Here is a 14023-nt window from a genome sequence, read left to right as displayed (position 1 = left end):
TCACTCCTTTTTCTTCATGGACTCAGTGTTATTTCTTAAACAGTTTATTTTGAACACAAGTTCGACATCTCAACCGTGAACTTCCCCTCTGATCCAGACCCTTCTGCAGGAGTCTGTTTACTCCGTACATCTACCTGGGCATCAAGGCAAGCCTCTCTGCTCCCTTCTTCTTCCTAGCCTGCTCCCTACAGGATTACGCTCCACAGGCTGCCTGCCTGGGAGCCACAATAACCTGGGATATTTCCACTGCTTCAGAGATGCCCGTAGGAGCCTTCCCTGTTCCCTGCAGTACTCTAGCTCAAATGAGCTATTTGCTGCCTGTTATGAGGACAAGATGATCTCCAAGCTATCACCTGATTCCTGGCTTCACTGCTTTAGCTGGGGGGGGGGGCAGCTTATCAGACACAGGTGAGGCTCTTAAAGTGCTGGCCACTCTGTGACAGGGCCTCAACAGCACAGTCTAGCCATAAGTAATTAATCCTTCTAGCACCCCTCAGAGTGAGGGAAGTCAGAATTATGATCTCCATTTTATGGATGGGGTAACTGAGGCACAGAGAAGGTATGTATCTTGCCCAAAATTTCCCAGGGAGTCATTGTCCAAGCCTAGATCAAACCCAGGTGTCCTGGTTCCTCCAATTATGGGCTCAGACCACAGGGCCAAGCCTCTGACTGAAAAAGGAATACCCTTGGTACAGAGAGACAGAAGGTGCATGAGGTAATATCTTTTATGGGACGAACTTCTCTTGGTGAAAGAGACAAGCTTTCAAACTTAGGCAGAGCTCTTTGTCACATGTGGGAAAGGTACTCGGGTAGTCACAGCTAAATATGAAGTGGAACAGGTTGATCAGCATAAGTAGTTAACACATATAGTAAGAGACCATTCAAGATTAAGGATTTGGCTCAAACCAGTGTAACAAGTGAAAAGAAACTGGAAATATAATCTAATGCAGTAGCGCTTGTGTTGATTGTATAGCTGGGGATTATTCTCTAGCTGCTCATTATGAGGAGGCTGTAAATTCCTGTGATAATGAATTGTAAATTGCAATCTGCCATTCCTCATAATGCCGCAGTTCATTACTGCCCAGTAGTGATTGTGTGCCTACAGGAGGTGGCTCCTCTGCGTTGCTCGGTCAGTAATGATATTCTGAAAGGCTTAAAGTTTGCTCTTCCTTTCCAGGCTGCCAGTCCCAGTCTCTGGATCTGGTTTTTGCCTTGGATGCCTCAGCTGGAGTTGGCAGGGAGAACTTTCTGCAGCTGAAGAACTTTGTCAGTAGCAGCTCTCTGCAGTTCAATATCAATCGGGACGTCACCCAGACAGGCCTCGTGGTCTTCGGCAGCAGGGCTCGCACTGCATTTGCCCTGGACACGCACGTCACCAGCTCAGCTCTCTTTCAAGCCATCAGCCAAGCGCCTTTCCTTGGTGGCTCGGCCTCCATGGGCAGAGCCTTGCTGCACATTCATGATGATGTTGTGACCGTTCCAAAAGGGGCAAGGCCTGGGGTGAGCAAGGCCGTGGTTGTGATCACGGGTGGGAGCGGCACCGAGGATGCAGTAGTTCCAGCTCAGCAGCTGCGGAGCAACGGCGTGTCGGTGTTTGTTGTCGGGATTGGGGATGTGCGGAGGGACACACTGCTGAGGATTGCCGGCTCTCCCCACTATCTGATCCATGTTTCATCTTATGATGATCTGCGCAATTACAAAGACTTTATCACTGAAAGAATATGTGAAGGTGAGATGGCTTTTGGCTTCCCGTTCTCAGTTCTCCCGCTGCACCCAGAAACCAGCTGTTGGAAGCCTTATAAAACAGACAAACACAAGGATCTCACTGATCCCCAGTCCAGGCCGTGAAGTTTGGTTTGGCTACTTTGCCAGCTGTGGTTGCCTGTCGTAATCCTATCTGGGTTAAATCGGCTTCACTGTGTGTGTTAGAGACACAAGAAAGTTTAAATCTTGCTTTAAATATGTAGGATGTCACATATTGCATACATTGCAAGGTATCCAATGCAATGTTCTTACTGGGGGTACGAAGAGGAGACGTATTTCAAAGCAGCAGGTGACAAGTTCCTTATGAGCCATAAGGAAGGTTCCAACACCTGATTGTGTGAGTCCTCTATCTCAGCAGGCTTTGGATCCAGATCTGAAACTTGTGGCTCAATCCCATTTCCTTCCTGTTGTCCCCTGTCCACTTGCTGCTCACAGCTGACTTGCTTGCCCTTGTAGTTACTGGCCACTAACTCACCATGGTAGCTTTAGGTCGAACATTTAGGTGGGACGACTGTAACTTGCCTTCGTTACAAATGGTCCCTGTTATTAGGGGCACTTTTGCGAGTGCTCTCAGTGTTCTGCTGTTCAGTGAAGTGCTGCTGTCTGAGGGCTCACGTGCACACAGCCTGGGGCACTGGAGAAAGGGGAACACATAGAAGGGGCTATTCCATTAAATTAAGAGCCCTCATAAACACATGGACCTGACATGGACAGAAATTTATTTTCTTCATCTTCTTTATTTTCTCCTTATTTTTCTGAATAGGACAATCTCCCAGATAGCCGGGGTAAAGCCCACATTGCTAACTATGGAATGGTGTCCTTTTATGATTAAAGGAATAACTTTCAGCCTTCTGGGGTGTTTTTAAAAAGCTGTTGCTTTGTATTTTCTGATGAGATGTACAGGTAAGTGTAAAGGTAATGACACAGGTGATCTAAAGAGTTATAGGTGCTTTTATTAAGCAGGAAGAATACAGGTGATTACTGTAAATTAGTTTTAAGAATATACATCAGTACTTGATGTTTATACCCATGTGTTTAGTGCCCTGATTTCAACAGACCCCGGTTGTTAGCAGGTAGGTTCGAACCTGGAATCTCTAGAGCTAAATGCCTGAGTCTCTACCGCATGAACTAAAATCCATATGGTTGTTAGCTAAGACTGTGCAGCAGACTCGTTGATCTCTCTCTCTAAGTGGTCTCTGTGCTACTAGATGGGACAGAACACCACACATAGGGGGTGTGTGGGTTACACATGCAGCTCCATTGAAATGATTTAAGGCGTGATCCTGCAAGGTGCTGAGCAAGTCAGTAGTGCTGCTTGTAGAAGCTACTCAGCAACTTGCAGCATGGGGCCCTTCTATGGCATATATTTATACAGGGTGAGACTCAATTTATCATCTTGCCATTTCTGTTTTATAATGAAGCCCTGTTGCCAATACAGGCAAATCCAGTGCTTTGAGATCTGCAGATATATTTATCGTCATCTGAATACACAATGGAAAAATGAGGGCAATTAGGTAGGATGGATGATCTTGAGTTTAGGGCACTAGACTGGGACTTGAGTGATCTGGGCTCAGTTACCATTTCTGCCACAGATGTCCAATGTGATCTTAGCAAATGTCCCTCGTCTCCCTGTGCCTTAGTTCCCTGTCTGTAAAATGAGAATAATTCTTCCTGAAGGGATGTTATGGCCATTAGTCCTTGAATACTTGGGAAGTGTTCAGTTACTACCAGGATGAGGGCCATATAAGTGCCTAGCCAAATAGATAGAATAACACTTCTATGCCCAGTAACTGCTTTAAAGGGCAAGCCTTTCAATAGATGGAAAATGGTTCTATTGGGTAATTCTGTTTCAGGAAGGAATGAACAACCTTATCAAAGCACTGCCTTGGCTAAGAGAGGTGGCAGATGTGCTAACATTTTATGAGCAGATAAAGTTGAGATGAAATGGGATTAAACTCTTCCACTTGGAAGGCGGTTAGGCTGAAATGATTATAGATGGTCAGAGGAACATTCTGTAATTGTCTGAAAGCATCCAGATCAAAAGAGTCCCAGCTGATCCATGTTTCATCTTCAAAGATACACTTGCCTTTATCCAAGATGGGAGAGAGTGCTTAAAAGCTGACCCATCAGAAAGTTATCATGTGTGGGCTGCAAAGACATAATAAACAGCTCGTCTTAGAAGGGTCAATGTATTCTGTTTACCGAGTAGAGTCCTTAGGAATGTATTGCTGGCGTTAAACGGATGTAGGTTAAACGCTAATTAATGCTTAGGGGAAAGAAGAAAAAAGAACTGTCAAATCCTCCCCAGCTTTGTTTGTGGGGGAGAGAAGGGAATGTGATGACGCAGAAAGAAATTTGGGGGCATGGCAGATTGAGGAGGCTCTGATCAGCTTTATGCTGAATCACTAGCATGCTGGGGTAGGTGGGGTGGAAACAGATTGCAGTGGATTTTGGGGGTCCCTGCTGCAAAAGAAGGAGTCTTTCTCTTCTGTGTGCCGAGTATTTATATTGCTTTCCTGACCTTCAGGGTCATTTCATTCTCTTTGGTGGGAGTTTGCCTAAGTAAAGACCTCAGTGTTTGACCCGGAGTGGAGGTGTCTGATTGGGAGACTGCAGGCCCTAAGATGAAGGGATGCCCCACAAGACAAGCGAGTCATGCTTCCCCCACTGAAGAAATAAAATGGTTTAAGTTCCCAAGAGGAAAATGATGTTTACTTGAACTGGCTGGTATGTGAAACAATTGGTGCTCAGGGCATGGCTAATTTTCTGTTTGCACATGAGAACAAACTTCTGGGAATTCCTACAATTAAAATTACATCCCGTGGACTGAGACAACTTGAAAACCTTCTCAGTCACAACCTGCAAATTCCTCCCTGCCGAGAGTCTGGGATGTTTGCATAACGTGTAACAGTGTGACCTTAAAGACCTAGTCAGCTCCTTCTATTCACTCAGTTGCCCTTTAAAGACAAGAGACTGGGAAAGTCAGTAATTCCTCAGGCATTCTCAATACACCAGAGGAGAGTGGACTTTGACTGCGGGTATGCAGTATGGTTGTAGCCATGTTGGTCCCTCTTAGAAAGACAAGGTGGGTGAGATAACATCTTTTACCTCACCCACATGTTAGTTCAAAAAGATATTACCTCACCTACCTTGTCTCTTTGATTGTGGGTGGCAGAGTACAGAGTAGCCTTAAAGTGCCCCTTCTCCAGAGCTGCTTAATATAGGGCATACAAAGAGAGCCACAGGGTGCTCATGGGTCAGTGTAGGATGATGTTCCTAGGGCATAGCACTAGAAACAAGGGGGAATCTTGACCTCTCAGTGCAGTTTTAATAGCAGTTGATGTGCAGTAGAGAAATATGTATTAAGGGTGAAGTTCTCCCATGCTCAGAGAAGGCTGATAGGATCTACCTGTGAAGGAAATTCCACTTAAGCTCTCAGACTTTTGCTTAAGTGTTCACTAGGTCTTGGCTGTAGAAGAGAAGGTGGCAAAAGTCAATGATTACAGAGCAGGAACACAGCATTTCCTGAAGCTGAATTGCAGCTGTTACTCACCTGTGCTGTGTGCTGTGCTATTGTTTGTAGTGCAAGGCAGGGGACAAGGACAGTGTAACAGACAAAAATCTATCATTTCAACTTCTGCTTAAAGCCGGAGACATAATAACAGAACCAGAGGCCATGTGATGATTGCAAAGGCAGGAAAATCATGGGTTCTGATGATAAAAGTATGTGAAAGGTAGCTTGGATCAAAGGCTAGTGTTTTCAGTGCACCCTTTGACACTCCTCCCTCCACCCCTGTTCCTTGACCCCAGGTTGGACAGATGGAGCAGGTCAGTGAATTGTTCAGTGTAAAACCTAAATAACGGTCATAGGTCATGGACTTTGGTCCTGGAATCCTGATGTTAATCTTCTGCTAAAGGATGTGCCGCTGATGGTTGTCTGGACAATAGAAATCTACATAGTGTCTGTTGTAATGCAGACGTTATCTGGTTATGGACACGTGTACAGTAACAAATCCTGTCAAGGAACTTCACCATGGCCATTTGGATCTTCCTAATGAGAATGTCGATTGAGTGCAGGATTTTTCTGTTTCAAAAGCTAAGCCTCTCCTCACTTGAGCTAAAGGAGATTCTCCAGTGGCTGCTAGTGGTGTAGTTATTACTAATTATTTATTGTGACGATGCCCAAGCGCCAGACAAGAATTGTGCCCCATTGTGCTAGGCCCTGTACAAACACAGAGTTAGTAAAGGACCCCTGCTCTAATGATCTTACTGGCTAGATTAGGGTGACTAAGTGTCCAGTTTTGGACTGGAACACCTGGTCAAAAAGGGATCCTGGCGGCTCTGGTCAGCACTGCTGACCAGGCCGTTGACTATCTGGTTGGCGGCGCTAGCCACCACGCTGCACGGCTCCCAGGTTGGGAGGCAGCTGGCATGTCCAGCTCCTAGCTTAGGGTTAGCCAGAGCGGGGGGTCCGGGTGCTGCCCCATCCACAGGCGCAGCTCCCATTGGCCTGCGGCGATCTGCGGTCGGTCTGTCGCCCCATCGCCGGCACCCAGGAGTTCGAGGTGTATGTATCCCCGTCTCCGAGTGCTGGGAATGGGGCTGCATCCCCATCCCCCGTTACTGCATCCCTCCCCACCCCAACCCCCCATCATTGCATCTCTCCACTTTCCACCCCCCGCACTCCCATCCCCCCGTCACTGCGTCCTGCCCCCATACCTACCCATCCCAGCCCTGTACTCCTTACAGTGCTCTCCCACCCATCCTCTCCATCTCCCAAAGCCACCCCCCCATGTCCCTTGCTCACCCCGCAGCCCTGCACCCATTCATCTCCATACATTACTGCACTCCCATTATGTCCCTATACACCCTGTGCCCCCCACATCATCATGCACCTGTAGCCATCTGCCTCTCCCTGCATCCCCATCCACCCCACATACCCCCCACCCCCTCCTCTCTCCTTCACTGCCACCTCTCACCCACCCTTGTTCTCGTCCTTGGCCTCTTTTCCCTCCCCCCATCCACTGTCCTCCACCCCCACCCCATCTTTTCCCCTCCAGCCCACCCTCCTCCCTTCCCGGCTGGGTGATTTAGGCAGCCCCTGGAAAAGTGTATGGGCAAGTGTGTGTGTGCATGTATGCGTTGTATGTGTGTAAGAGACCGTGTGTGTAGGGAGGTGTGTGTATTGCCACGTGTGTATACCCATGTGAATAAAATTTGCAGCCTAACTCTTTGACTTTTATTCCTTTTGCTGGGCTTGTGCGCAAAAAATTTGATGACATAATATGTGTGTGTTCATTTCATAACAAGTGTTTAAAAGAGAAGGGAACTCTAAAAGAAATGTATTAGAATTAGAATGTAATGGAATTAGAAAGTTGGAGACAGATGCAGGGAAAGGATGCTTACGCCATGTGGCTGAGTAGTTCTTATTCCACCCTGTAGAGGGCAGAGACGTGCATTGCAGTATTTTGCATTACCTCCCACCTTCCCTGGAGAGTTCGTGAATGGGATCCCAGGTTGCTCTGACAGATGATAACTATTTAGACACAATCCTGATAGAAAATAGCATCCAAATGCGCCAATTTTGGGGATAGAGGAACTGATTTTTATACTCTTTACCAGGCACCCAAGTTGTGAGAGAACAAAAGTGATGTGGTTAGAAGACCCACATTCTAAGCCACTTAATTGTTTAGCTGAGGAATTTCACATGCCTCCAAACACTATTGCAGAAATGCCAGTCACGGTACAAAAGATTCTTCTAAGATGCTGCTGCTTAACTCTGTGGTTTTATAGAAAAATGGCACAAAAAGTGCTGAGGCTTGCCAACAGCTGTAGCCTGCTATGCTAGGAGAGCTGATAGGCGCGCACGCTCGCTCACTTGCTCTCTCTCTCACACACACACTTTCCTTCATATCCCCCATTAAAAACCCGTTTCTTCAGAAATCTTTCCCACCTTGTTTTCTACCAATAATCTTTCCACCCTCTTTTTTTTTTTTTTTTTAATCTAAGCTGCTGTCCCATGTCTTATGTGGTCTCTCTCAGCTCCTGTACAGGAGGTCTGGGCTCCCTGCTAATGCATCTGACTGCTGGACTGGGGCTTTCAACTGAAAGCTGTTTGGGACAGGAAACACATCTTACTCTGTTTTGTGGGGTGTCTGTTAGTGGACCCGATGCCCTTGCCTTAGTGGGAGCCATGCCAGGCTCTTACTCAGAACAGCTAGTAAAGTAAATCCTCTTCCCTGACCTTTTCTAGACTTTAACTGATGGTGTTTTGCTGTTACAATGAACACACAACAACACCGCAAATGGCTTGGGTCTCTGCCATTCTAGTATTTTATTTCCTTCCATGTCTTCCTGTAAATCCAGCCGACTTTCCCTGCAAGGGCAACATTTACTGTCATGCCAACGTGCTCACGCTGGAGGCGGGTTTGAGAAGTTAATATTGTGTAATGTGCCAGAGCCTGCCATTCTGTTTGTGTTTTTCTCTGTTACAGAGGCTAAACACCCGGTGAACCTGTGCAAACCTAACCCGTGCCTGAATGATGGAGTGTGCATTCTCGGGAATGGAAGCTACTGGTGTGAATGCCAAGGCTGGGAAGGACCGCACTGTGAAAGCAGTAAGGCTTGCTGAACAGAAACCAGTCAATGAATTTCAGATGGCAGTGCAGGTTGAGGCTTGCACATTGTCAGAGGGTTAAGAGCTCAAGGGTAGGGCCGGAGCATCAGCTATATGGTCAAGAGCAGTGGTTCTCAACCTGCAGCCCGCTGGTTGCTTGCGGCCCCATCAGCACAGAGCTGCTGTCCATGTGACATCCTCGGGGCCACAGAGGTAGTATTGGATGCGGCTCACTAACACAATGCTAAATACAATTTGCAGGAGCAAAGATTCCCCTCCTTTCATGACAGACCCCCCCCTTATAACGGATTGGCAGACGTCCTCTGCTTCCTCTAGCCCTGGGGTGGCCAAACTTACTGACCCTCTGAGCCACAAACAACGGTCTTCAGAAGGTCAAGAGCTGGGGCACACCTGCTGGCACTCAGGGCTTCAGCCCTGCGGTGGAGTGGTGGGGTAGGGGTTTCTGCCCTGTGGGGAGGGGGTTCTTGTGGCTTCAGCCCCGCAGGAGGTGCCTGTCTGGGATCAGGGCTTCAGCCCCACTCCTGCTGAAACAGGCACACCCCGTGGGGGTTGAAGATCCGAGACCCCTTTCCCTTCTGGGAGAAGCCAGAGGTGGAGTCACATGCCACTCCCCCAGATTTTTGCCAGGATTTGATGGCCCCACTCAGTCACATGGTGCAGCTGGGAGCTCTAGTCATGGGGAGAGGCCGTGGCAAACAGCTGGAAGCTGCAGGGACGACCACTAAGGTTAAGGGGAGAGCGTGATGGAAGGGCATGACTCAACTTGTTGGGGGAGTGAACCTTTAACCTGTGACCCCCCCACACTCTCATCAGGAACCAGTTACCTCCGGTAGAAGCCCCTCGCCCCACCACCCTGCTGCAGGGCAGAAGCCCTGAGCTCGGATAGGCAGAGAATGGGATTGTAGCGGGGGAGGAGGGGGGCTCTGTGAGCTGCGCTTTAACTGTAAAAGAGCTGCATCTGGCTCAAAAGCCGCAGTTTGGCCGCCCGTGCTCTAGCCGCCTGTGGGACTCTCCTTGCCACGTCATGGCACAAGTGACACTCTCTCCCTTTCTTTTCTTTCTTTCCACTCTCTGCCTTTCCTTCAGTTCATGTGGGACCATGGTGGTGATGGCAGCGGTTGGGTTTTTTCCCTTCTCAATGCATATAGAGGCTCCACATACAACTTGGGGGAGGAGGGAATGGTTGGTGGCGTCCTCTGGCAGCTCCGTGGGGCTCATGTGGCCCTCAATTCCACTCTGAGAAGAGCAGCTTGGGCTGGTGATATTGTAGGTCCACCCACTACATCCCCACCTGTATTGGGGAAAGCAGACGTCTTTCAAGGAGCTGTGTGCTGTTTTGCCTATGGCTATGGGACCGTGTTTGCTGTGACAGGGAACAGAGTAGACTCTGAAGCTTTTCCTACTCTTTCTTCTCTGCCCCATGCCTCCTCCCCATAGACTAATCTGGCAGTGCACCAACGGGTCCATCTCTCACACTGGGAAGCAGTGGGTTTGAAGCTAACTCTAGGATTATCTTAGTCAGGGGATCACCTCAGCCCGCATGAGAGGAGAAGTAGTTAGTGCTTTGAGAAGCAGAGACTCAGACCATTAGTCTTTTACAGAGGCTTCCTAGACTGAAGAAGGGTCCTTAGGAGCTGCAGCTGCCTTCAGGCTTTAACCCTAGATTGTATGGAGTCATTGGTTTGCAATATTTGCCACACCATGAACCTATTTCCCATGCCAGGACCCTAATTCCATTTAGCAAGGTTCTACCTGCGGCTTCCTTTCATTTGGCAATATGGAAAGGAGAGGGCGGTTAACAACTCACTCGCAACTGTTCATTTCCCCAACCCTTGGAGGTCAAGTCCTCAGGATCTATATGAAATGTTTTGCTCAAGCCCGCACACTTCGGCAGAGCCAGGAATAGAATCCAGAAGTCCTGATTCACCTGAGGTCACAGTATCTGACCTCATACAGGCTACCACCACCACCACAGTATGTGCCTGTTGCAATTGCGTCTGCTAGTATTGTCTAAAATGTACTTTATCTGTACAAAGAATTGAGCATTGATTTTGTAATTGGAGAACATTCTTCTTTCTCAACATTTGTTTATTTTTATTGTAACAGGAATTTTAAGGGGCGATTTTTCAAGATCACCGGTCCCTCCCACAAACTTTCACATCCAACGAAATCCGAGCGGTTTGCAGCAGCTTAACAGAGCTCTCCGACATGCAAAAAGGCACGCTCAGTCGGGACACTGAGTTGGGCAGTTTCACTGTGCAGTTCTCCTTTCAGTAATGTTTGCTTGCAGCCATTAATATACAAGACGATCTGGCAAGCAACCACCAGGTATTTCAATGAATGCTTTAATCTGGCACAGAGACTGAAGTAATGTCTCTCCAAGTTCACACAGGACGCCAGCTGGGCTTATCAGTAGTCAATATTTTTTCTTATAAGTAATAAGTAAATATTTTGTGTTTCAGTATTTATTATTGACTGTTTTTCTTTTCCACTCCAAGATTTTGGTGTTTCACATATGTTGTTTGAAAGATCTGTGAGTTGGCAGCAGACTATTAGAGAAGGCTAGAGTAATTCTGGGGCTCAAGCCAAAAGGGGTTAGCCTAAATAATGTATCTGTAAACGGAGCTATATAAAGTGCACATTTTTAACAATGAGAGTAATTAGCCATTGAAACAACTGACCAACGGATGCGGAGGGGACTCTTATCACTCGAAATCTGTAAATCCAAGACTGGATGTCTTTCTAAAAGAGATGCTCTAGCTCAACCAGAAATTACAATCTAGATGGCGAAAATAGGGAGTGAAATTCTATGGCCTGTGTTATAGGGGAGGTCAGACAAGGGTCCCTTCGGGGCTTAAAATCTATGACTCTATAAACTATAGCTATGGCTGTGCAAACAAAGAGCTGGGTCCTCAGCTCCAGTAAATCAGTTCAGCTCCGTTGGTCTGGCTGTAATTTCCGTACGCTACTTACCAGACCCAGTTAAATATTCCTGCAGTTGAAGTCACTAGAATGAATTATTGGATAAACACAGGAAGACAAATGAAAGGGAGAGCTAGTGATGGGCTTTGTTATGCGTTACTGATTTCTCAATGCCAAATGCAGTGATGTTCCCTTGCTTAGCTCTTTTCTTTGTTTGTATTCGTTTCTGAGTGAGGTAATATGGTTTGGCTTAATGGACATTTTTATTAGCTGCATTTTGTTGTTGTTAGGAGGGGCCTTAATGTGAAACAACTCTAAAATGGAGCTGCAGCAGTTAATATGTACGTTGCTATATTTACAAGATGAGCTTGGCTATTTTAGTCCTAGAGATCAGATTAGTTTACTATGTAAATCGAATGGTAGGTGATGGCTGAAAAATGACTTGTTTAAAACCTAGAACTGAGTAGTTCAAACACAGTGTGGAGGACAAATTCTGGGCTAAGCTAAGGATTGCTTTGGATCTGGTGTGCTAAGCAGCTGAGTCTACTGAATTGGGATTTTTATGTAAACAATACCATTTGCAGCCCGATCCTGCATGCTTTATTCATGCCAAACTCTCCCTAGGACAGCTGGGGGTTTGTCTGAGTCATCTGTGCTACAAATACAGCATTGTAAGGGTTCCAGAACTGGTTACAAATGGGGTTCCAGTCGGATGCATACACTGCACCCTATTGTGTTTTGGAACCTGGCTGCTGTGTTGGATTTAACCACAGCTTCTGTCTCCATCAGCTCTCTTTTGCAAACTCTGTTTGCCCCTCTTTTTACCCTCGCTTATCACGCCTCCTTTCTTTGCCCCTCTCCTCCAGGCCAAACCCAGGCTCCTTTCTGAGTGCTGGGAACACTCGTTCCATGGCTTTACGAGGAAGCTCTATCCGCCCATTGGGGGAGGTCTCTGTAAAACTGGCCCCCTGGAAAGGCAGAAATACCATGTGTGATGAACAGGGGATAGGAACCTAAATAGGCAGCACTTCTGGCTCCCTTAATGGTTTTATGCTGATCGCTCTTCACCCAGCAGGCTAGCGGTCATGGCAGCTTTACATGGAGAAGGAGAGGCTGAGCCATGACTTCGACAGGAGCTGCACACACACCTCCAAAGAACAGAATCTGGCCCCAGGCCAGCACCTTTCAGAGGGTGTCCCTCAATGGATCACGAGATCAGTTCACCTGGGAAGCTATTAGACATACACGATTGCTCTCCTGGGGCTATTTAACTATGATATTACGTTGTTCTTAACTGTTTTCCTCATGGAGCCCATTGCCTTGGAGAGATGAAAGCAGAAACTCCAGTTCTGCTGTGCGCAGAGCAGAGCCAGAAAGATTAACTGCAACTGCCAGTGTTCAGCTTTATAGCATCTAGGGTTCAGTGTTCAGGGTAATAGCAAAGAGAAGAAAATCCCCTTCATCCAAGTGCCTTGGCCCCATGTTTTACTAGTAACACAGGTGTACCAAAAGAGAGAGAGATTATTTCACAGGATCGTTGTCTAAAGGACAATGGTCTAAACCACTCATGGAGATTAAAGCTAGTTCTGAAACAGCAGCAGTGCTATTTTATACCTTATGCTGGAAAAATAAAGGAGAACTTCCACTTTGGTTCTGCTCAGACTTCTGTAGATAATCCTTCGGCTTCTGCGCCTGAGGCAAGCAGCAATAGAAGTGCAATTGCAGGACTGATATTTGAAGCGGAAAGGGGCGCTAACCCTTCTCCCTTATTTATGCCTGGCATGGTTGCCGCTTTAGTGTTACTTCTTCTGTAAAAGTGTCAGTGGGTTCTGTTCTGGAAAGAATGGGCTACATCAGTCTCTCAGCTACAACCCAAAGCCACGGTTTGTATTTTACACTGGGGAAACATCTGGGGAGCTAGTTCCACTTCCAGCCAAATTCTGCTCTTAAAATATTCTCCATCGTCTTGCGCTCCTTGCATGGTTTGTGGTGTTAGACTATACTATTATCCCTTGCTGCCCTGCTTCGCTGTAATATTTACAACACTCTAGCATTTTCTGTTGTATATTTTGTCTAACAGGTGCACTGGTTAAACTCTGCTTCACTTTCACTGTCTTTTGGCAGCTTGCCTTTAACACGGAGTTGGCTCTTCCTCCTTTAGCTTTTGTACAGTGTACGACTTGAGTAATTGCAATGTGCTTTCTTAAAAGTATAAAGGTATTTACAATATTTTCCACATACGTATATTGCATACAGAGAAGATTTGTATAGATCCAATGAACCTTTAGGCTTGATTATGCACCTATGTTGTACAATTGTAACCATGCTATATAGATATACTTTTATTTTAATACACTGGCTAATACAAGCATTTCTGAAGCACATAAATTTTACTGGGATAAGGCTGTGTGTGGGGAAGAGGCCTGGCAAAACAAGGGATTTTTCCCCCATGAATTTGCTTCATTTAAAATATGGATGGGCAAATTGGTCTGGATAAAACTATAGACTCTAAGCTCTTTGGTGCAGAAACCATTTTTTGTTTTGGTTGTAGATACACAGTGTCTAGTGGAATAGAGCTCGGATCTCTGATTGGGGCCCCTAGGTGCTGCCACAGTACAGAGAATGGTGATATGTAAGATGGTGGGTGTTTAACTGAGCTTTTCAAAGGCGCTGTAAGGAGTTAGGTGCCCACGCATGCGG

The 14023-nt window shown here is 46.7% G+C and overlaps 1 protein-coding gene across 1 annotated transcript in view; it reads left to right on the top strand.

Annotated features, from left to right (window-relative positions):
- Positions 1-13694, top strand: part of VWA2 (von Willebrand factor A domain containing 2) — a 71011-nt gene extending 57317 nt beyond the window's left edge. Inside the window, 3 exon segments of the mRNA XM_043519378.1 lie at positions 1178-1729; positions 8259-8381; positions 10508-13694. Coding sequence (XP_043375313.1) covers positions 1178-1729; positions 8259-8381; positions 10508-10641 — 809 coding nt within the window. The 3' untranslated portion in view covers positions 10642-13694.
- The last annotated feature ends 329 nt before the right edge of the window (positions 13695-14023 follow it).

This window comes from Dermochelys coriacea, chromosome 7, assembly GCF_009764565.3.
Source record: "Dermochelys coriacea isolate rDerCor1 chromosome 7, rDerCor1.pri.v4, whole genome shotgun sequence".
NCBI classification, from domain to species: domain Eukaryota; kingdom Metazoa; phylum Chordata; order Testudines; family Dermochelyidae; genus Dermochelys; species Dermochelys coriacea.
Note: the sequence above shows the minus strand (reverse complement) of the source record. Positions and strands in the feature narration are given on the sequence as shown.